Raw genomic sequence first — 22,283 nt, forward strand, 5'->3', positions numbered from 1 at the left:
ATTGAATATAAAAATCACAAGTTCATTCTTAAATAAAAATCACAATTGGATACAAAACTTTGCAATTTATTTCAAAGTAATTCTTGGCATTGCTTGTATTTCCTTTCATATGTCTATATTTTTTTCAACACATATATATTGAAAAATCCTAAATTTGCAAAGAGCAAGAAGCAAAACTTGTGAATGATTAAAGTATGATTACCAAGTACTTGACAAAATGCCACATTGTTGATTAGTAAAGGAAAGTGATGCTTGTTTCAATTATAACCGGCTAGGGGTTATTACATCTTGACAGAAATTAGTTCTATGCATCACCGTCGCCATCTACAGAAGTTGATTCTCTTTTTGATCAGCCAATTTTCATTGGAAAACTTGACGTTATCAAGTTTATCCTTGTTCCACATTTGTTGAGAATTCTCCTTAGTCAAATCTTCACATTCTAGTTTTATCGACACTTTGAAAACCTCCTCAATAATGTCCGGATGTAAACTTAGAACAACTTTCCCATCAGCATTCTTGATTGATATTGTATTTGGATCAAAATGCTTGATGCATTCCCACATGAACTTGGGTTTTAGGGCAGCCATTGGGAAAGTGGAGACCAAATGAATATTATTTCTTTTGATTTGATGCATGTCTTTTTGACAGGATGTCTATTACAATAATAGATAGCTTTTATTATTAGTTAATGGTTATCTATTTGTAATTTATTGTAAATATTAGAATGTTTTTAATATTAGTTAGTATGTTACTATGTAGTTCTCTGTTAGCTTTTTTAACTTTCTTTTAGCTAGAATAGAATATTTCTATTCTTTATGATTGTTTACGAAGGAAACATCGCTTTATTCTTTTGTATAAATAGACCTCTCGGTCTTTGTTAATAACAAGTAAATATTTTCCAATTACTTCGTAATATGATATTAGAGTCAATACTCTAATTTTTTTCGAAATTAATTAGAATTTCTTGGTTGAAATTATCTGCCTTTTATTTTTGAAATTATTTACATGCATATTTGCTTCCAACTCTCTCTATAGTTTGAGTAGGGTTTTCGTTCTGAGAGATTTGAATCCGCCGACTTTTGGTTTGCTTTTGCAACCCATTTCTGTCCAGATCAGTCTATTTTTTCTGCACATTTCTGCCATTTTTTGTGTTTTTTGCAGCAGGGCCTTTTTTGTTCAAAACCGTAATTTTCAGGTTCAATTTTTTTTTCTAATTGCATATTCTTGGTGGGTTTTTTGAGAGCTCAATTGGGTTGTTATATTTTTCCAGGTGCCTCGATTTTTGTGCCTCAATCTTCGAACCAACCGATCCAGAAACTGACAACTTATTCTTTTTGGGTTTTTTGAGCTCTCTCTCAGTCACCCTTCAAATTTTCTAGGCCTCTACTTTTTGAGGGATGCATGTGCTACTTTACCATGCAAAGTCTCGTGTTTTGCCTCAAAATTCTGGTGGGTTTTCATAATGTTTTTCCTCAAAAAAAAAAAATTCTAATGGGTTTTCATATTTGTTTCCCTAAATTTTTTATATGGGTTTTTATAAATTTTCCCTTAAATTTTTTTGATTCTGTAATTGCCAAAGTTGTGCGGGATTCCTTTGTGGGTTTGTAATTTTTTCCTCAAAAATTATCTATTAAGTTTTACCATTTTTCCTAAAAATTAAGCTTTGTATTGTCAGGTTTTGATTGATTTTTCACCTCAAAAATCATGATGGGTTTTGATTGTTTTTTTTTCACCTCAAAAATCATGTTGAGTTTTGACTGATTTTTCACCACCAAAATCATGTTGGGTTTTGATTGATTTTTCACCTCAAAAATCATGGTTTGTTGCAGTTTGTTTTGGAGCATTATGCTCATCTGCAAAGTTTTGGAGTGTTATCCAAAGTACCATCAACATTCTTCTCAACTGACATCCTCTGCTCCAGATTCAAAAGGCTATTGGAAGAAGAACATTCAATGCAACTATTGCCCCTAGTTTGGTCGCATGAAGGTTGAATATCGGAAGTGCTTAGCTGCCCTATCTAAGCAATTTGGTTTGCCTCCCACAGCGAATAGTGCAGAGCACCTTGAGCAGACAGAATCCATCTTTTATGCTTTTTGACAGCTTTGTGCTCTAGATAGATTAACCATTGAGGGAGGTTATTATGATAATAGATAACTTCTATTATTAGTTAATGGTTATCTATTTGTAATCTATTGTAAATATTAGAATGTTTCTAATATTAGTTAGTATGTTACTATGTAGTTATCTGTTAGCCTTTTTAGCTTTCTTTTAGCTAGAAAAGAATAAACTTGAGATTTAGTATGAGCTAGGTCTTTGTCATATTGATACTTCATTTTACCTTTAAGATTCTTCGGACATATCTTAACTTGGAGAGTTTGTTGCAACATGAAAATTTGCAGAGGGTGAAAACATCTTCTAATGGGATTGAATCCATGAAGGCTTCAAGATTTGAACATTAATGGTAGATCTATGGATGATAAGTTTTCTAGGTATGATTTAGATACTTTTGAACACTTAGATAGGTTGGAAATAACATAGACAGCTTCTTTTTTGGGCAAAAAATGATCAAAGTTAGATTTTTCTAGGTGGATTGCATATGGACAAAATGTGGTTTTTGGCTTGAATGGCTAAGAATGCAAGTAGATGTATCTTGGGAGCATGTGGATAGAAAATTGTAAAAAAATGAGACTTTCCCCAAAATTGGGATTTAGAAATGTATTTACACATGGTGAAAACTCAACTTTTTAAACTTGTGTTAATGTGTAATCGGGCTTTTAAAGTCCAATTACATATTTGGGAAATATGGAGTTGGGCAAATTTGGAGATGGAATGAAGGCTGGAAATGTTAATGGAAATTTGCATTCTTTGAGATAACTTCCATCATCTTCTTTACAAACTGCTCTCCAGAAGCATTAAAAACAAGCAAAAACAAACAAACATATTTACAAAACAAGAAATACATACCTTTTGCTTTGACACAAAGTGAAGACTTTCAAACACCTCAAGCTTGTCAGCATTATTGTTGTGAGAGGAAGAACCTTTTTGCATTTACAAGGAATGAGTGTTTGAATTTATTTGTGTTTAAGAACAAAAATCTAGGGCTGTTAATGAACAAATGGAAGAGAAACAGCAAACGAATGCATTAAATATGCAACAAGATCTAGAATGCAAACAAAATCAAAGTTTTACGCTTTCTTGGAAAGCAAAGAGGAAAACTTGGAGCGAAGACGAAGTTGGAATGAAACTCTCATTTCTCTAAATTGGGTTTTTCAAATTCATTTGCATATTGCAAGTGTTTGTACAAAAGTTGTCATACTTCTATAGACCATTATACTTGAGAGAACCTATAATGAAGAGCATCCGAAGAGGTGGCCTATAGCTTCCTATCTATGATGTGTAAGGATTCAAGATAGTATAGTGGCTCTCAAATAGACCTAGTCAAGCAACCCTTGCAAGGTGCACCATATAAAGATTTAAGGAGTAGATGCAAGAGTGCCAATATCCAAGAATCATGAGTATGCAATGCCACATGCAAGCTATAGCTAAGTGAAATGCAAGATTAAACTAACAAGAATGAAAGAGTTACAAAACCCCTTAATTAGACTATGCGTGTTAATCTAATGCATAAAGGAAATCTAAGCTAAGAATGAGAGTAAGCTAAGATGCAAGTAAAGTAGAGTGAGTGCAAATGTGTTTGAGTACAAGTAGACAAAATGGCAACATAACATTAGAGTGCAGGTATGAGATATAAGAGTGAGGAGAGAGCCTCCTTTTACAGAAATGGACAGTAGGGACTAAGAGGCAAAATCCAACAGTGGAGAATCAATCTGAAGATGACTTTGTACACAAGAATCTCTAAGAGGCAAAATCAACGGTAGTGTTCAAGAGGCTAAAGATGTGTGGAGGAGAAAGGAGATTCCACCCACCTTGGAAAGTGTGCCCTCACATGTGTAGACAAAAATGCCCTTTTATTTTATTTTAAAAATAGGAATAATCCTTTTCATTTGCACACTTAGGATAAGGGGGACTTCGAGACTTTTATTTAATTAAAAGGGGACAAGATTCTTTAAATTAAATAGGAACTTATATAAGGTGGTCAAATAGAAAGTATTTCAAATTAAATCAATATTTGATCAAAGATAATAAATAAAAGAGATTTAGTCTAGCATTTAGGAATTTAAAAATGCAAAAAGGGGCTTCATAGTTTACTAGACCATTTTTGGGTGATTACATTTGCCCCTCTTTGACTAATGTATGAGCGATCTGGGAACACATTAAGTCAAAGTGTTAATGCATGTAGCTTCGGTTTGATATTACCGTGATAAACACATATGTATGTATATATGCACAACAACATGATGCATATGCTGTTATGCATATATGCATACGTACGTGTTGTACTTTACACAGTTTGCAACCATTGAGACATATATATGTTCCGAGATCATTAAGGCATGATCAAGATTATTTTTGGTTCCTTTGATGTTTAGATCATAGTCTATCTATCCTTTATATTGGGCCACAGAGGTAATGATTGGTTATACATTTAAATCATTGTGTTAAGATAGTAACTAGTTATGTGCATTAGTTAACCATGAACAGGTGTGAGAATGTATGTCCATGTCTCCCGTGGGAGACATGGCCATTCGTCCCCACACCCCTTCCATTGGTATTTATCCAATCTGCCCAATGTAATCTTGGCATCATAATCTATTAATCCAAGCGCTCGAAAAGGATCGAAGATAATTGTAAGTTTGATACACTTCATTTCTATTATTACTGCACTAACATTTGTAGATTCTGGAAGCGATTCAAAACATTGGTGTTATTGTTTGTACCTACAAAAAAATTCTACAATCAATTAAATCTAGTAATAAACTTTACATGGTATCAGAGCTTGGCTAAGAAAGATCACACTAAGTTTATAAGGATGCCCTCGCTCTCTCTTTTAATTAAATAAGATTACCTTATTTGATCAAAGTCTCTCTTTTAATTAAATAATCTTTTCTTCTTTAATTAAAAGAAAACATCTCTTTTAAATAAATAAAATAATCTTATTTAGTTAAAAGAAAATCTCTCTTTTAATTAAATAGTTTTATTTAATTTAATTAAAATCTCCCTTATAATTAAATAATCTTATCTTATTTAATTAAAAGAAAATCCCTCTTTTAATTAAATAAATAAATTCCCACTTAAAGCTCTCTTTTTGATAAAAAAAGGAAATAAATCAAATAAATCAAATAAAATCTTATAAAGATTCCTTTTTTTTTGCACATATCTCTAAGTGTTGGGCTCTTTCCTCTTACTAGCCTTTTTAGGGATTTATCCCACATTGCTCTTGTAAGAAGCCCCTCCCACCTCCATAGTTTCCTTTATAAGGAGCTCTCTCCTCATTTAGATAAATGTTAGTTGCTATAGTATTGTTATGTTGCAAGTTTGAAGAGCGTTTTTGGAGGATTTTGAGCCTTAGGGTTTGGACATTGGAGCTTCATTGCAACTTCTCTCTTCTTGTCTGCTTCTCTCATTCATCCATGGCTTCCATCATCATGCTTCATCCTTGCTTTTTTATATCAGCTTAGAGTCATATTTTTTAAATAGATTAATCTTGCATTGTTATTTCCTTTCATAGATTAGATTTCCTTTCTTGCATTGCTTTACATTGTTATCATTTAGATTAGCTCGCATCTTCATTTGCATGCATATTTTGATCTTTGAATCTCTCATTTTATGATGTACTTGCATGGGCACAAACCAGGTCAAACTGAGGGCCTCCATTACAAACCCTTGCACTCCATGAATAGAGAGTTATGAGTCGTCATTTGAGATCTCATTCTTGAGAAAATCTTGGATATAATGACTCATAGAAATGTATCAACATTTTAGCACACATTTTTGGACACAATGAGATTCAAACATCACCTTGGAAGTGCTGATAAGTTCGAATCCTAAAATCTTCGATTAATGATGTTAAAAGAAAACAAATTAGAATCATTTGTAAGAGAGGACAAAGAGGAACCTAAAGATGATCCTGAGAAATCAGAATGGATTGAGAAAAATGAAAAGGCTATGAAGATAATTGTAGATGTTGTTCGAGACCACATAGTACCTATTGTGGCAAAACATACCACAACATATCGTATGTTTCAAGCTCTTTAGAATGCATTTATAATCAATAATACAGGTAGAAAACTTGCTCTTAAAAGGCAAATGAATAGTGTAAGCATGAATAAAGGAGAAACTATAAATGCTTTCTTTATGAGAATCATAGATTTGAGAGATCAATTATCTGCACTTGGTTATGAGATTGAAAATCAAGAATTATCCTTAATAGCATTAGGAGGACTTCCAAACTCCTGGGAATCTTTTGTACAAGGTATAAGTGCTAGGTCTAAAATCCCTAAACTAGATCATTTAACATCAGATTGTCTTCAAGAAGAATCGAGATTAATGATTAAAGGAAAGCACAAAACCCTTGATGAAGATGTTCAAGTTCTTAATACAAATGCTCATAAGAAGGGAAAGAAGAAAAATAACAAAAGGAAAAGAAATTTTCATGGAAAAGGACAATCCAAACAAAAGAAAGACTTGTCCAACATCCAATGCTTCAGATGTGACCTATATGGACATTATGCAATAAATTGTCCCAATAGATCTAAACCTCAAGCATCTTTTGCAAAATCAGAGAAGTCAAATGAAGGCAATGAATAAGAGAAATATGCCTTCTATTTAGCATTATCCAGCTAGATATCTACCAAAAGGAATACATGGATAGTTGACAGCGGGTCTTCTAAACACATCACTGGATATCAGGATAACCTAGAAAGCATGCAAATAGAAACAAATGAAAAAGTTACAATTAGTGATGATTTTGCATACTCTGTAAAAAGAATTGGGACCTCCACCATAAAATTGAAATCTGAAAATTCTATTCAACTTTCTGGAGTTCTTTATGTACCAGGTATTAAGAGAAATTTTATATCTATATCCACACTTGAAGATGATGGTTTTAGAATTGCATTCATGGGAGGGAAAGTACTAGCATGGCCTAAAAATTCAACCATTAAAAGGGCTCTAACAATAGGAGTAAGACAAGGACTTTTATATGAGCTATGTGCTAAGACAAACCTTGCACTTGTATATGAGATCTCAGATTCAAATGAAATATGGCATAGAAGACTACGTCATATCAACTTCCGTGCCCTAACATCAATGGAGAAGGTAGTAACTAGAATGCCTAAGTTAAAACCTATTCACAATGAATCATGTAAAGGTTGTGGCTTAGGGAGAAGTGTTGGAACTAGTACATTCTGATCTATGTGAGCCCATGTCTATACCTTCTATAGGAGGATTCTTGCACCATTTGATATTTGTTGATGATTTTTCAAGGAAGGCATGGATATACTTCCTTAAATGCAAAGAATCTGAAGAGATTCTCTCTAAGTTTAAAGAATTCAAAACTATCATTGAGAACTCCGGTAAGAACATTACAATTCTAAGAACAGATAATCGGAAGGAGTATACTTCTGAAATATTTAAAGAGTTCCGCAAACTCACTGCGATTAAGAGGGAGTTTACAGTCCCTTACAATCCTCAACAAAATGAGGTTGCTAAAAGGAACATAACTATTGTAGAAGCTGCTTGGGTTATGATTTTTGATCAAAATTTGAGTATGTCCTTCTAGGCTGAAGCATCCAACATAGCAGTCTATATTCAAAATAGATGTCCTCTCTCACATTTGGACAATAAGACTCTTGAAGAAGCATTTTTTGGAAAGAAACCTAACATCAATCACCTGAGGATATTTGGATGTAAGGATATTTGGATGTCCTGTGTATGTTCATGTACCTAAGGAAAAGAGGACTAAGTTAGAACCTTCTGGAAGAAAGGGTATTCTCATTGGTTTTAATGAAATAGTAAAAGGATACAGAGTCTACATACCTAGACAGAAACAAATAGAACTAAGCAGAGATGTCATCTTTGAGGAAGACATTGCTTTTAGAAGAGCCTAAACCTCCGATGAACTAGATATATTTGATGTATCTCTAGAAGAGACTCCTGCTCCTGAGATTCAGAGGGAATTTCTTGAAGAGACTTAAACTGAAATTGAAATCCTTCCAGAGACTCAAGAAGAGAGTCTTGATCACTCTAAAAGACCACTTTGGGCAAAAAAAATAATATAGGAAGGAGATGGATTCATAGCCCCTTCAGGAACCTTTCAAGAAAGCAAGAGAGCTAGAAAATTGACATATAATGCTTTCGTGTGTGAGAGCTTGAATTATGAAGCTTCTAGTACTTCTAAAGAACTTAACATCAAGCTTGGAAAGACACAATGGTGGAAGAATACCGGTCTATACTAAAAAATGATGTTTGGGACATAGTTCTAAGACCTAAGGAAAAATCTGTTGTGTCTTCAGAGTGGCTCTTCAAAGTTAAGTATGCTGCAGATGGCAGCATTGAAAAACATAAAGCTCAGTTTGTGGCTAGAGGTCTTTCTCAAAAGGAAGGAATTGACTTTGAAGAAACCTTTGCACCAGTTCTTAGGTTTACTTTTGTTAGAGCTGTAATAGCCATCGCAGCAGGCAAAGTTTGGAAAATCCATCAAATGGATGTAAAAATTGCTTTTCTCAATGGAAAAATAGAGGAAGAAGTATACCTAGAACAGCTGGAAGGAGTTGTAACTCATGATGCTACTTCTCATGTTTGTAAATTGAAGAGGGCTCTATATGGACTTAAACAGGCTCCTGGGGCTTGGTATGAAAAGATTGACAAATACCTTTTTGGATTCACCAAGAATGTGGCTGATCCAAATTTCTACTTCAAGGTAACTAAAGGTGATATGCTAATTCTAATTCTTTATGTTGATGATCTTTTGATTACAGGGGAAGAACATCTCATTAATCAGTGTAAGAAAGATTTGGCTTCTGAAGTCGAAATGAAGGATTTAGGAATTCTTCATTACTTTCTTGGTTTAGAAGTATGTCAAAAGTCTAGTAATATCTTTATACATCAAAAGAAGTATACTATTGATATTTTGAATAGATTTGGAATGTGGGACTGTTGACCTATGTCTACATCTATGGAAACCAACCTTCTCAAGCTAAAGGAAGCAAGTGATGAATCCAGACTAGTTGATCCCACCTTAGATAGACAGATAATTGGGTCCTTTATGTATCTTGTAAATACTTGATATCTGCTATGTAGTGAATGAATTAAGTTAGTTCATGTGTGAACTTTGTGAAATTCATCTTGTTGCTTTGAAGCATATATTGAGGTATCTTCAAGGTAGTATTGGGTATGAACTTAAATATGAGAATGCCATCTTGGAGTTACATGGATATACTGATTCTGATCGGGCTGAAAGTGTAAAAGACCGGAAAAGCACATCAGGATACTGCTTCAGTTTAGGATCAGCCTTGATTTCTTAGATTTGTAGAAACAAGCTTCTGTTGCTCAAAGTTCTACCAAGGCAGAGTATATTGCAGCAGCTATGGGAGCTAGAGAAGCAATGTGGCTTTGAAAGTTGTTTTCTAACTTGTTTGGTCCAAAGTTGTATCAAGTTATCTATGAATCCGGTATCTCATGATAGATCCAAGCATACAGAAATTCCTTACAACTACATAAGAGATATGGTGGAAAGAAGAGTTGTTCAATTAAAATATATTAATACAAGTGATTAAACAGCTGACATTCTCACCAAAGCTCTCCCTAAAGTGAAAGTTGATCATTTCAGAAAGAAACTTGGCTTGATTGAAATGTAAGTTTATGAGATTGAGTCTCAACTTTGTAAATTTGTATACAAATATCAAGTCACATGATATCCACCATAAAAGATCATGCTATTGTTGATACAAATCAGATCTTAGATAGAAATACTGATAAGGATAATGTAAACTTACTTTGTGCAGATGGCAGATTCTGACCTTATCTTTTGTATATATAATGTTGAATGAAAGGAGAATGTTGACTGTATACTCGAAACTGTAGAGAAGGTGATCAATCTTGGGACTATAACGATGTTAGGAATTGATGGTTCATAAGTCTCAAGAACTGAGTGCATATGTATATCAATCGAAGAGACATGCTTCGGTCTGACATTATTGTGATAAGCACATATGTATGTATATACGCACAACAACATGATGCACACGCTGTTATGCATATATGCATATGTTTGTGTTGTTTTACTTTACATAGTCTACAACCAATGAGACATATATATGTTCTGAGATCATTAAGGCATGATTGAGATTATTTTTGGTTGCTTTGATGTTTAGATCATGGTCGATCTAGCCTTTATATTGGGCTGCAGAGGTAATGATTGTTTATACATTTAAATCACTGTGTTAAGATAGTAACTAATTATGTGCATTAGTTAACCATGAATGGGTGTGAGAATGAATGTCCATGTCTCCCGTGGGAGACATGGCCATTCACCCCCACACCCCTTCTGTTGGTTTTTATCTAATTTGCCTGATGTAATCTTGGCATCGTAATCTATTAATGCAAGCACTCCAAAAGGATCGAAGATAATTTTTAGTTTGATATACTTCATTTCTGTTATTACTACACTAACATTTGTAGATTTTGGAAGTGATTCAAAACATTGGTGTTATTGTTTGTACCTGCAACAAAATTTTGCAATCAATCAAATCTGGTAATAAACTTTACACAAAGAATGATGATGTCAAGATAGTTGATAGATAAGAGTAGAGTAATGAGACTTGTCACGAATCATCCGAGTCGGCAAGTCGAGTTACCTCAACTGGGTCAAAATGACCCGTGACCCCGACTCTGCAGGTCAATTGGGTTGGCTCAACTGACTCATTTGACTTGGCTGATTTTTAATTTTTGTTTTCAAAATTTTCTTAATACATCGAAAATTTACCTTTGTACTTATGTAATCGATGTATGTTATGTATGCGGTCAAATTACCTTCTATTTTATGATGTTATTGTGTCTTTAAGCTTTATTCAACAATGGGTACATGGACATTCTTCAAATCCTAGAAAATCTCTAAATTTCAAGGGTTTTGTCACTTTTTCGAGTCACTGCCGAGTCACAGGCGAGTTTGAGCCGGGTCACAAGTCGAGTTAGCCTTGCTGAGTCCGGGCCAGGTCCGAGTCTGGTTACTTTGGATAAGAGATTTGACTCCAAACTTGATTGAACGAAGCAAAGAGAGATAGATAGAACAAATCAAAACCTATAACAATAAGATGAGAATCAATAACTCCAAGAATAGAGATGCAATAGAATCAATTTGCAAAATTGCAAATATAGTATTCTTGCTCCCTTGGGATCAAAATCGAAATGAAGTAGAGGAGATGCAAAAATAAGATAGATTTGATCAAATCAAGATAAAATAAGGTCCACAATGACAAATAAGCGATTAAAAACAAAGGTTAACCATCAAGTGTGAATAATATGCCCTAGTTTGACTAAGTTTGTCCAACAAGATGAATTGAGAGAATTAGGTCAAAACAAGAAGGTGAAATAAGATGAAATGGAAAGAATTAGTAGAGATGAAGAGAGTGGAAATGATGAAGAAATGAAGAACAATGATTGCCTCAAAAAATTTAAAGTTTAGCCTCAAGAATGGTCATTCAACTGTGCATAGAAGGGATGAAATTTAAATTGGGATTTTGACAATCAAGATGCGGATTTCGATTTTGATCTTGAAAATGAATCTAGGACATTGAAATTAGGTAATAATGCAATTTTTGCAGAAATTTATGACTTTGAATTTGAGGCTTCGAAAAGTTAGGTCAAAATGCTATATGAAGGATCTAAAAGGGTAGATAGATGTGATGATAAGATTAACCCTTTTGATGATAGGAAAAGAAAAGAGGATGAAGACATGATCGAGAAGAATCAAGAAGATGGACACAGTTGACTAACACATCCATAAAAGATGAAGAAGACACTCTTGACACTCGAGTGCAAAACTAAGTTTGTATGAAACCTTAGAATGCAAAGTGCAAGTTGCAATCATCAAATAAGTAGGTCCTATTTTTTATCACCGAGCCTTATTAAGGACAGTGCAAGATCATACAATCATCACTAGTATTAACTAGAAAGATATGAATATGATCTATATCCAATAGGATTGTGGGAATCCAATGTATGCATCAAAGACATAAAGGTCAAGATGATGGTGCAGTTAGAATCCCTAGGTTTAATGTAGCAAGGTTATTCTCACATTGGGACACAATGTCGAGATGGCCATAAGCACGGTCTTGCGGGAGCAAACACAATGAACAAAAAGGGACATTCCTTTGAAGGCCTTAATGTCGAGTGGATCAAAGCAAGATGTCTAAGACACCTAAGATCCACAAAGTACAACCGTATACAAAAATCAAAAGAAAACATGCCGTGTGCCCCAAGTCCTCTAGTCAATGACATCCTCGAGTAACTAGGGACGAACAATCTACAAAATTCTTAACAATCAACACACTAATAAAATAAGTTAGGCAAGCCTCAGTCATTTTTAGTTGAAGTGTTTATGTGAAAATTAAGAACTGTCTTCCTAGGACTCATGTCTACAAGTGAGAAATATCGCATTATCCTAGATTGTAGACGAAGTGTCAACTCAAGGTGAGGTATCCCATAAGTGTTGAGAAACACTCGATGTCAAGGGGAGGTGTTGAAAAACACTGTTTAGAGAGTTGCCAGAGAATTACGAACGAAACCAAGAGACCCAGTAAGCTACACAGTTTGTGCCCCCTAGACCTAGACAAGGATCAATTCCAACCAAGGAAGGCAAAGAGATATGAGATGGATTTAGTTTAGAGTGCAAAAAGACATGTTGGTAGACGAAGTGCGAGGGTCTCAAATAGCGCCTGTTTCCAAGTTTTCAACACTTGGTAGGATTTTTTTTTCTAGGACTTCAAATTTTTATTTTTTTTGTATTTTTGAGATATTAGATTTGTTTGGTGATACACAGTAAGCTACACAGTTTGTGCCCCTTAGACCTAGACAAGGATCAATTCCAACCAAGGAAGGCAAAGAGATATGAGATGGATTTAGTTTAGAGTGCAAAAAGACATGCTGGTAGACGAAGTGCGAGGGTCTCAAATAGCGCCTGTTTCCAAGTTTTCAACACTTGGTAGGATTTTTTTTTCTAGGACTTTAAATTTTTTTTTTTTTGTATTTTTGAGATATTAGATTTGTTTGGTGATACACCAAAATGCCTATTGCAAGGTTTTCACTAAGATGATCACTTTTTCAGGACATTTTATGCTTTTAGGAGTTTTTCAGGACCATATATCAATTTTTTTGGATTTTTAGAATGATTTGGAGATTACTAAATCATACTTGGTGTTGGAGCCCCATGGTGGGCACCAAAAAATGTGTACAAAAGCTATCACAATTCAATAGACCATTATACTTGAGAGAACCCATGATGAAAGAGCATCCCAAGAGGTGGCCTGTAGCTTCCCTATGATGTGCAAGGATTCAAGATAGTATGGTGGCTCTCAAATGTACCTAGTTAAGCAACCCTTGCAAGGTGCACTATAGATCAGAAGATTCAAGGAGTAGAAGCAAGAGTGTCAATATCCAAGAATCACAAGTACACAATACGCAAGCTAAAGCTAACTGAAATGCAAGATTAAACTAATAAGAATGAAAGAGTTACAAAACCCCTTGATTAGGCTATGTGAGTTAAGCTAATGCATAAAGGAAATCTAAGCTAAGAATGAGAGTAAGCTAAGATGCAAGTAAAACAAAGAGAGTGCAAATGTGTTCAAGAGTGCAAGTAGACAAAATGATAGCATAACATTGGAGTGCAAGTATGAGAAATGAGAGAGTGAGGAGGGAGCCTCCTTTTAAAGAGAAATGGACGGTAGAGAATAAGAGGCAAAATCTATAGTGGAGAATCATTTTCAAGTTGACTTTGTGCTCAAGAATCTCCAAGGGTAGTGTTTAAGAGGCAAAAGGTGTGTGGAGATGAAAGGAGATTCTACCCATCGTGAAAAGTGTGCCCTCACATTTGTAGACAAAAATGCTTTTCTTTTTATTTTTAAAATAAGAATAATCCTTTTCATGTGCACACTTAGGATAAGAGGGACTTTGGGGACTTTTATTTAATTAAAAGGGGACGTGATTCTTTTAATTAAATAGGAACTTAGGATAAGGCGGTCAAATATGAAGTATTTTGAATTAAATCAAGAGTTGATCAAAGACGATAGATAAAAGGGATTTAGTCTAGCTTTAGGAATTTGAAACTGCAGAAAGGGGCCTCATAGTTTACTAGACCAGTTTTGGGTGATTACAGCAAGCAAAACTTTTAAATGTCTTTTATTCCCAGCCCTAAATCACACTTTTGGAGGCTCATTACATGTTGCAAGTGAAATGTTCAAGTGCAAATCGCACTTTTTGAGGCTCTTTGCACATTACATATGCAAATCACAGCTTTTGGAGAGGTTTGCACATTGCATTTAACAAGCTGAAATGCAAATAGAATGAGTAGTTGTTTTGGGCATGACTTACACTTTGGTATTTGGAAGTTTATGCCAACAAGAAACCAATCACACTTTTGGCTATCCACTGCATATTTGACATTCACCTTATGGAAATCATGGTTTTGGGCGTGATCTACATGCTGCCTTTGATTGCTTGTCCCAATTGAACTTTTTTTTGAGGTGCTTTACACATTGTCTTTTGCATGAAACATGCAAGTAGAAGACCAATCACACTATTAGGCTTGAACTACACATTGCATATTAGCATAAAAGTGAGCAGCCAAGGGACAAATTGTGGTTTTCAAAATGAAATACATATTGCATAAAAGTGGAGTTTCCTTTGTATGTTTAAATTGCATTTGCATTCACACTTTAGAAGTGTGATTTCATGTTCTTTTCAATGCAAAATATGCCCAGCAAAAACGGGTTTGGAAAGACAAGTTGTTTTGCATGGAAAAAAGCCAAATGGTGGTTTTGGAGTTCATTTGCATATTGCATATGAAGGAAAAGTGTTGTAGTATGCAATGTGTTTCAAGAAGTGTGATTTGGCACTTGAAATGAGAGCATTTGAAGCCAAATCACACTTTTCAACTTCATTTGCATATTTAAATGATAACAAATCGCACTTTTCATATGCATTTGCATATTCACTTGCATGCATATGTTATTGACTTGTTTTAACTTCCTCTTTCACTTGGTTTCTATTTTGCACATGTCTAATTGTTTCACTTAAGTGAAGTTGCACTTTTTGGGGCCTATTACACATTGCTTTTAAAAGCTAATTTGTAATGTGTAAATGGGTTGAAAAAGTGCACTTTTCACTCAAGTGATTTAAGTCATAACTTAAAGTGCATGTGTAATGTGTAAATAGGTTCAAAAAATGCACTTTATAACTTTTAGTGATTTAAGTTATGACTTAAATCATAAAAAAGTGCAACTTTATAACTTACTAACACATTTAAAAGTGACTTCAGTTAAAAACATCAAAAAGTGCAACATAACAACAAAATAAAAAATTTGAAGTTTTAAATATGCAATCGAGGTTCTAAAGTCCGATTATACATCCACTTAAACCTTATATCTTTTGATTGACAACCCCGATTAAGTCCTAAGATAGTTCAAATTTCAAAATGAGCGTTGATGAAGGGTGCTTCCCTTAATATCACAAACACACAACATAAACAAAGAAATAACAACAATTTGCAAGAACAAAATATGAGCTTCTTATTATCTCCGCAAATGCGATATTACAGAATTTTGAAATACAATATGCAAATCCACATGGGCGCCTTACAATAATTTGCAACATAGAGCTGCAAACTATCACCCAGAGTTGTCCTGGACAATGTACGAGCATTTCTTAAATAGGCATTTTTACACTGCCTAGGAAGTTTCTAGACATCAAACCCTAACCCTTGAGACCAACTCTAAAACAACATATAGAGTCAGCTCAATACACCTTTGACACCTATTTTGAAAATTTTGGTCGGCCCAACTTCAGAAGGCCATAACTTTTTAACCGTTGCTTTGATTGGCTATTATAACCACTTTTCGGAATCCACAACTTCTTTTCTACAGGGTCTAGCTCATGTAAGCTTTCATCGAACCCATTTTGGAACCCATCTGAGGCCTCTGAGGTCTTCAACGATGAGCCTGAAGCTTTTAAACTAAAATTGCACACCAAAAATCCGCAATAAATCCACAAATACTCATGATATGGCACTGAACCTCAACTAGTAGGCTGATGTATCCAAGATGAACATCCACCTCCAAAATTAGGACATTCTGAGCTCGTATGACTGACTTACTAAGTAGCAAGCCTTCACTAACAACAACTATGCATTGAGACAACCCTTATTCAAGAAATAAAAAGGAAATATTTTTGGGTGATGCAAGATTGCTCTTATACCCAAGATGCTCCTGCATCAAGCATGTGAGTGAAAGTAGGAGATTGAAGGAAACAATATGACCAAAACAATCAAAACAAACCATAGTTCCAAAAATCGCCATGAAATCGCCGAAATCGCGATAAGATTCATGGCTCCCGATTTTTTTGGAATCGGAAATCGCTGGTGGCGATTTTTTCGCATGAATCGCCTGAATCGCCAAAATCGGCGATTCATGGAAAAAATCGCCAGAATCGCCATCGGGTATCGCCAGAAATCGGCCGCGGCAGCAAGGATAGAAAGTTCAATTTTTTAAAAAAAATTAAAAAACACATGTTTTATTTGCTTTCTAAGTTGACTTTCCTCTTTGTTATAACCCTAAAGAGCCTTCTATTTGCTTAGTATGAGTAGAAGAGAGGAAGAGTGAGAAAGAAGAAGAGAAAAGAGAATCCATAGGTTTCCAACCGGCAAGAAGGAAGAGCACCAAAGAGATCAGAAGTCCATTTGGGGAGGCCATAAATTGCATTGGGAGCATTAAGGAGTCAATATCAACACTCCTCAACTCATTTGCAAGAGGTAAGTGTTGGTTTTTTTTTTGCATGTTAGTGTAGTATGCATTTTTTGTTAAATTTTTTTAGTGTTCATTTGCAAATCTTGAATGTTTTTTATTTTTAGTTTTAACTTTTACTAAATTGCAAACTAGGGTTTGTTGTTTTGTAGTTTTTGTTTATTAGTTGCAAACTTTGATTTTTTACATGAATTTTTTTATTGCAGCAGCCCTTTGCTTTCATTTTCCAATTTCCACAATGGGTAAAAAAGATGAATGCTGGAAATATAATGAAGAGTTTCCTGGGAGAACCAAATATCAAACAAAATGTATATTTTGTAAAGAAAAAATAAATTCGGGAGGTATCTATAGATTGAAATACCACATTGCTGGCATACCTGGCCATGATGTCACAGTTTGCACTCAACAAACCGCTGAGGCAAAACGCTCTTGTTTAGTGGCATTAGAAAAAATTGAACAAGACAAGTTGACTAAGAAAATGCAACTTGAAGGGTTAAGAGGTATTGGCTCCCGTGCTCCCACATCCGCAACCGCATCTACATCTGCAAGTGCATCTGCATCAGCTTCCGCATCCGTAGGTTGTGTTGGGGAGGGTTCTTCTAGGCCTCCTTTTCATCCTAGTGCTAGTGCTCATGTGAGTGTTAGTGGTAGTCGGTCTCATACTGAGACAGAGTCCAACACCAACCTATTGCGGCCTAGAGTGCGGAAAAGCAGAATGGATAGTTACTTTGTGCCCCGCACTACTCCTGGCTCCCAACCCACGCTTGAGGGCATGGGTTTGAACAAGGAGATTCATGATGCTGCCAGAAAAGAGATTTGCAAATTCTGGTACTTTTGCAACATTCCATTTATTGCAGCCAGGTAATTGATTCTTTATTCTTTGTTATCTTCAAAGTTAAAGTTAAAAGTAAAAGTAAAACTTTAATTATATCTACTTGTTTTATGATTTTAGTTTTTGACATCTAAATTTCTAATCAATATCATTATCTATTTGTGACAGGACTCCTTATTGGCAGAACATGATAGATGCAGTTGCCATTTGTGGTCCGGGGTTTAAAGCCCCAACTGAGGCTGAGTTGAGTGGATACCTCCTGGAGGAAATGGTTGAGGATATGAGGCATGAGCTTGAGGACAACCGAAAGGAGTGGATCGAAAAGGGTTGCACCATCATGACTGATGGTTGGACAGATAGGAGGGGAAGAACACTCCTCAATTTTCTTGTATCCTGTGGAGGTGATTGATCATTCTACTTTCCTACATACATAATTTTGAATTGTGATTGACTATTTCAAATTTTGATTTGTTGATTGCTAATAGTAATTATAATTCGTTGTTTTGTTACTTGTAGGATATACCATGTTCCTCAAATCCATTGATGCTTCTGCTCATGTAAAAAACGCCACATACTTATGTGAGGTTATTGAGGAAGTTATAGCAGAGGTGGGGGAACAACATGTGGTGCAAGTGGTGACGGATAATGCAGCAAGTTATGTTGCTGCAGGTAAACTTTTAACTTTTTAAGTTTTGAAAATAAATTTATTTGAATTTTGAACTTTTTCTAATTCTAACTTAGAATTTCTAAGTTTCCTAAGTTCTAAGTTCTAACATGTTTGAAATTTGAATTTCTAATTATCTTAAAATTGTTGTAGGCAAACTTTTGATGGAGAGGCACCCCACCATATTTTGGTCCCCTTGTGCAGCACACTGCCTTGACCTCATGTTGGAGGAAATTGGCAAACTTGAGTGGGTCAAGTCATGTGTGGAAAGGGCAAAAAACATATGTAAGTTTATTTATAATCATTCATTTGTCCTTAGCACAATGAGGAAGTACACAGGAGACAAAGAGTTAGCTCGTCCAGGGATCACGAGGTTTGCCTCGAATTTCATCACCTTGCAGTCCTTGTTGACATCAAGGGATGATTTGAGGAGCATGTTTGTTGGGCGGGAGTGGATTTCATCTTCCTATGCTACGACCACTGCAGGGATAGATGTGGTGGATTGCATATTTGATGATGATGGTTTTTGGAAACCTGCTAGAGAAATACTTAAGGTAATTTTATTGCAATTTAACATTTAATATTTTACAGTTTACTATGCTAATTGTTTAATGATTTAGTTTTACCTTATATTATTGAATTATTCTATGTTTAAGTTTTGACTCAAATTTTTGTTTTACTTTATATGTAGGCCACTGAGCCTCTTGTATCTCTCCTACGAACTGCTGATGGGGAGAAGCCCTCTATGGGCTACATATATGAGGGCATGGATAGGGCCAAGGAGGCCATTAAAGCTCAGTATGCAGGAGTGCAGGAGAAGTATGCCCCTATTTGGGACATCATTGATAGGAGATGGCAGAATCAGCTCCACAGACCCATCCATGCAGCAGCTTACTTTTTGAATTCGGCATTTCGTTTCCGTCCTGACTTCAAGGCGGATGAGGAGGTTCTCACCGGATTATATACAGTGATCCAGAGGTTGAGTACTGATGAGGATAGCAGTGCTGCAATTATTGAGCTTGATAAGTTCAATAATAAAGAAGGGCCACTTTTCTCTAGCAGGGTAGCCATAGATGCTCGGGAAACAATACAGCCAGGTAAAAATTAAATAATATATTCAATGTTCATGAATCTAGATTCTAAACTTAAAGTTGATTATGTAATTTTAGAGTTAACTTGTAATTTGTAATTTGTAAATGAGACTAATTATTTTTATTTTCCCTTATTTCAGATAGATGGTGGCAAATGTTTGGGGCCGCAACCCCAAAACTTCAAAAAATTGCCATTCGTATTCTGAGTCAGCCAAGCAGCGCTTCTGGATGTGAGCGCAGTTGGTCCATGTTCGAGCACATCCACTCGAAGAGGAGAAACAGGTTGACAGTGCAGAGGTTGAATGATCTTGTCTTCGTTCATTACAACCTCCGTCTTAGGATCAGACAGATTTTGGGCACTGACTCCTCTCCGATCATTCTGGAGGAGATTGATCCAGAATCAGAGTGGCTCACAGAGGTTGTAGATCCAGTCTTCACTGAGGAAGACCGTGCGTGGATTGACCAGGTGGATATAGAGGCTGAGGCAGCTAGAGCACGTTCTTCAGGCATTGGTAGACGCACACGTGCACGCACAGAGACAGGCCCTAGCGACATTCGTGAGCCCATCTTATATGCGGGAGATATGGCTCGACAGTCCTCTAGGACCTACATTAGACGCCTTGCTACTAGGCAGACTGGATACTCAGAGGCTGAGGCTGAGGCTGTAGCCGAGCTTGAGGATGATGTTGAGGATGATGATGACTATGAGCCTGAGGCTTGAGCTGGAGCCTTGTTTTTATATTTTGTTTACAGATATTGATACTGAATCATTGATAGACATATGTTTCAAAGTTTCAAACTTTCATGGATCTTCATCTTAGATTCTTACATAAATTTATGATTTGATGTCTTATGGATCATCTTACATACATTCTATGATTTAAATCATTATGATCATTTGATTTCTATTTACTTCAGCTAGCCTACAATTTACATTTTAGAATCTTAGATAACATAGTTACGTATGTGATGGATTTTATGTTTCATGTTTATGTATGTTAAGTTTTAACTTCTATTTGATGATGTTATAGTGTGCTTAAGTTATATTCAATAAAGGGTGCATGAAATAAGTTTTAAATTGTTAAAATCTTTAAATTTAAAGGGTTTTTTCAAATTTGCCGATTCATCGCCGATTCATTGCCGATTCACGATTCGATTCGGCCTTGCCGATTCCGATCCGATTCCGATTCACGTTTCTTTGAAACAAACACACTAAAACACAAAAAGGACTTTGAAGGCCTAAAAAATCAAGCATATGACGTTAAATTCAACAACTTGAATTAAGCTTTAAAAAACAAGGAAACTTGACGAGAACCTTCAATTAAACTAAAAAGATTCACAATATGAATTAGGAAGGATTAATTGATCAATTTTTCATAAATCATATAATGAATCAGCTTAAAAGGAATTTGAAACTTTAAATGTCAAAGTTTCGTAGTGTTGCGACAACACTATTGTCAGTGCTAGAAAGGGCTGACGAGCCTTGTTGGATGATAAAGAACCATGCCTAACATTGTGTGGGTGCTATATGGCATCCACTAAAGTTATCATCAACACACCTCCACATCCTTGCTCAAGATTTCTATTGAAACAAAGGCTTCTTGACCATTTGACACAGCAGTTGACAGAAAAAGCTAACCTATATTAACTTGTATCTCCTGAAGGTAAAATAAATATCTAAGGGAACAAATTTTTGTCAACAGTACTACTTGGTGTACTTGCTCTTTGAGTTTATTAAACGTCTGACATTTTATAAGATGTAGATCATGAAAAATAAGGTTCTAGAGATATTTCCTTGGAGTTCAACTTTTCTCAGGTTAAAAAAGTTAATTCTACCTAAATTGGCTTTGGTTTTGTGTTGAAATCTCTCTATACTGCATATTGCATTTTTAGATCCAATTCCCCTTTTTCTAATGTTTGAGGAGGGGTACAATTGAGCGTATTGCCCTTTTGATGCTGAAGAGGTTTGAACCACAAAGTTTGTATGGAAAAATAACACTCAGGTAGTAGAATTCTAGATTTATGAGACTTACCTTTTTGAAGGCTTGCTAGTAGACCAAGTAGGTTCTGGTTCAGCCACCACCATCTACTTGACTTTTTCGTTTTCATTAGGGTGAATATGGGTCATAGGAGTTTAGACTTTCAAAGTTGCACTTTTTCCTAGTTTATTGGATTGAGAGCTTTGTTGGGCTTGTTGTCCCAACCTTTGCAGCTAGCACTATTAGTCTAACTATCATCATTCCTAACTTGAGATGTTTCACTCGTGGACTTGGAAATTTGCTTTTGCTTGTGGAATACGAAGGGGCAATCTTTGATAGATGTTTAAGGGATTGACAGCTAAAACAAATGTTAAGAAAATTGGTATTGAAAGTGTGTTGCACAGGATGCATATCACCAATCCATATGGTAACAATTTCCTTAAGATCTTAAGATAGGTCCATTTTCATGTAGACCTTGCACTGTGGCTAGGTCGAATAAAACTTGTTTTATAACACAGACCGCCCTCAATAATGAAGTAATATTCTTTAGAAATGACTATTAGGAGAAAGATAGACCAGGGATTTTAACCTTCACGAGCACCACAAGGGCTTGATGGTCAAATATAATAAAACCTCTAGTCTAAGGAGAAGACGAAAAGTGAGCTATGTACATAGCAAGGGCCATGGTGAGGGATGATGACCATGTGGTTAGTTTTCATAGAGTGAAAGAAGAAAAACACTTTGGCTAAATTTTTGATAGCATCGAATTTACACCAAGGGGGTCCAATAGGTATTCAACTAGCT

The 22,283-nt window shown here is 35.4% G+C and overlaps 2 protein-coding genes across 3 annotated transcripts in view; both read left to right on the forward strand.

Annotated features, from left to right (window-relative positions):
* Positions 1 to 22,283, forward strand: part of MCCB (3-methylcrotonyl-CoA carboxylase) — a 180,346-nt gene that overhangs the window by 150,055 nt on the left and 8,008 nt on the right. The window lies entirely within an intron of this gene.
* LOC149535149 (uncharacterized) lies at positions 12,935 to 20,412 on the forward strand. Of its 2 annotated transcripts, XM_089805510.1 has the most exons (7): positions 12,935 to 16,921; positions 17,120 to 17,774; positions 17,914 to 18,146; positions 18,262 to 18,414; positions 18,563 to 18,963; positions 19,101 to 19,506; positions 19,641 to 20,412. In XM_089805510.1, exons 2-7 carry the CDS (start codon positions 17,152 to 17,154, stop codon positions 20,219 to 20,221), a joined length of 2,397 nt encoding a protein of 798 aa, XP_089661636.1. In that variant the 5' UTR covers positions 12,935 to 16,921; positions 17,120 to 17,151; the 3' UTR covers positions 20,222 to 20,412. The 2 variants fall into 2 exon arrangements, with proteins under 2 accessions (XP_089661636.1, XP_089661635.1); XM_089805509.1 differs by having other exon boundaries at positions 12,935 to 17,774.

This window comes from Cupressus sempervirens, chromosome 10 (assembly GCF_028749045.1).
Source record: "Cupressus sempervirens isolate cs-2001-9-10 chromosome 10, ASM2874904v1, whole genome shotgun sequence".
Lineage (NCBI taxonomy): Eukaryota > Viridiplantae > Streptophyta > Pinopsida > Cupressales > Cupressaceae > Cupressus > Cupressus sempervirens.

Coding starts and splice junctions, on each gene's coding strand:
- LOC149535149 (XM_089805509.1), top strand. CDS start 17,101: ATGAATTTTTTTATTGCAGCAGCCCTTTGCTTTCATTTTCCAATTTCC. Junction 18,964..19,100: donor CTGCTAGAGAAATACTTAAG/GTAATTTTATTG, acceptor CTTTATATGTAG/GCCACTGAGCCTCTTGTATC. Junction 19,507..19,640: donor TCGGGAAACAATACAGCCAG/GTAAAAATTAAA, acceptor CCCTTATTTCAG/ATAGATGGTGGCAAATGTTT.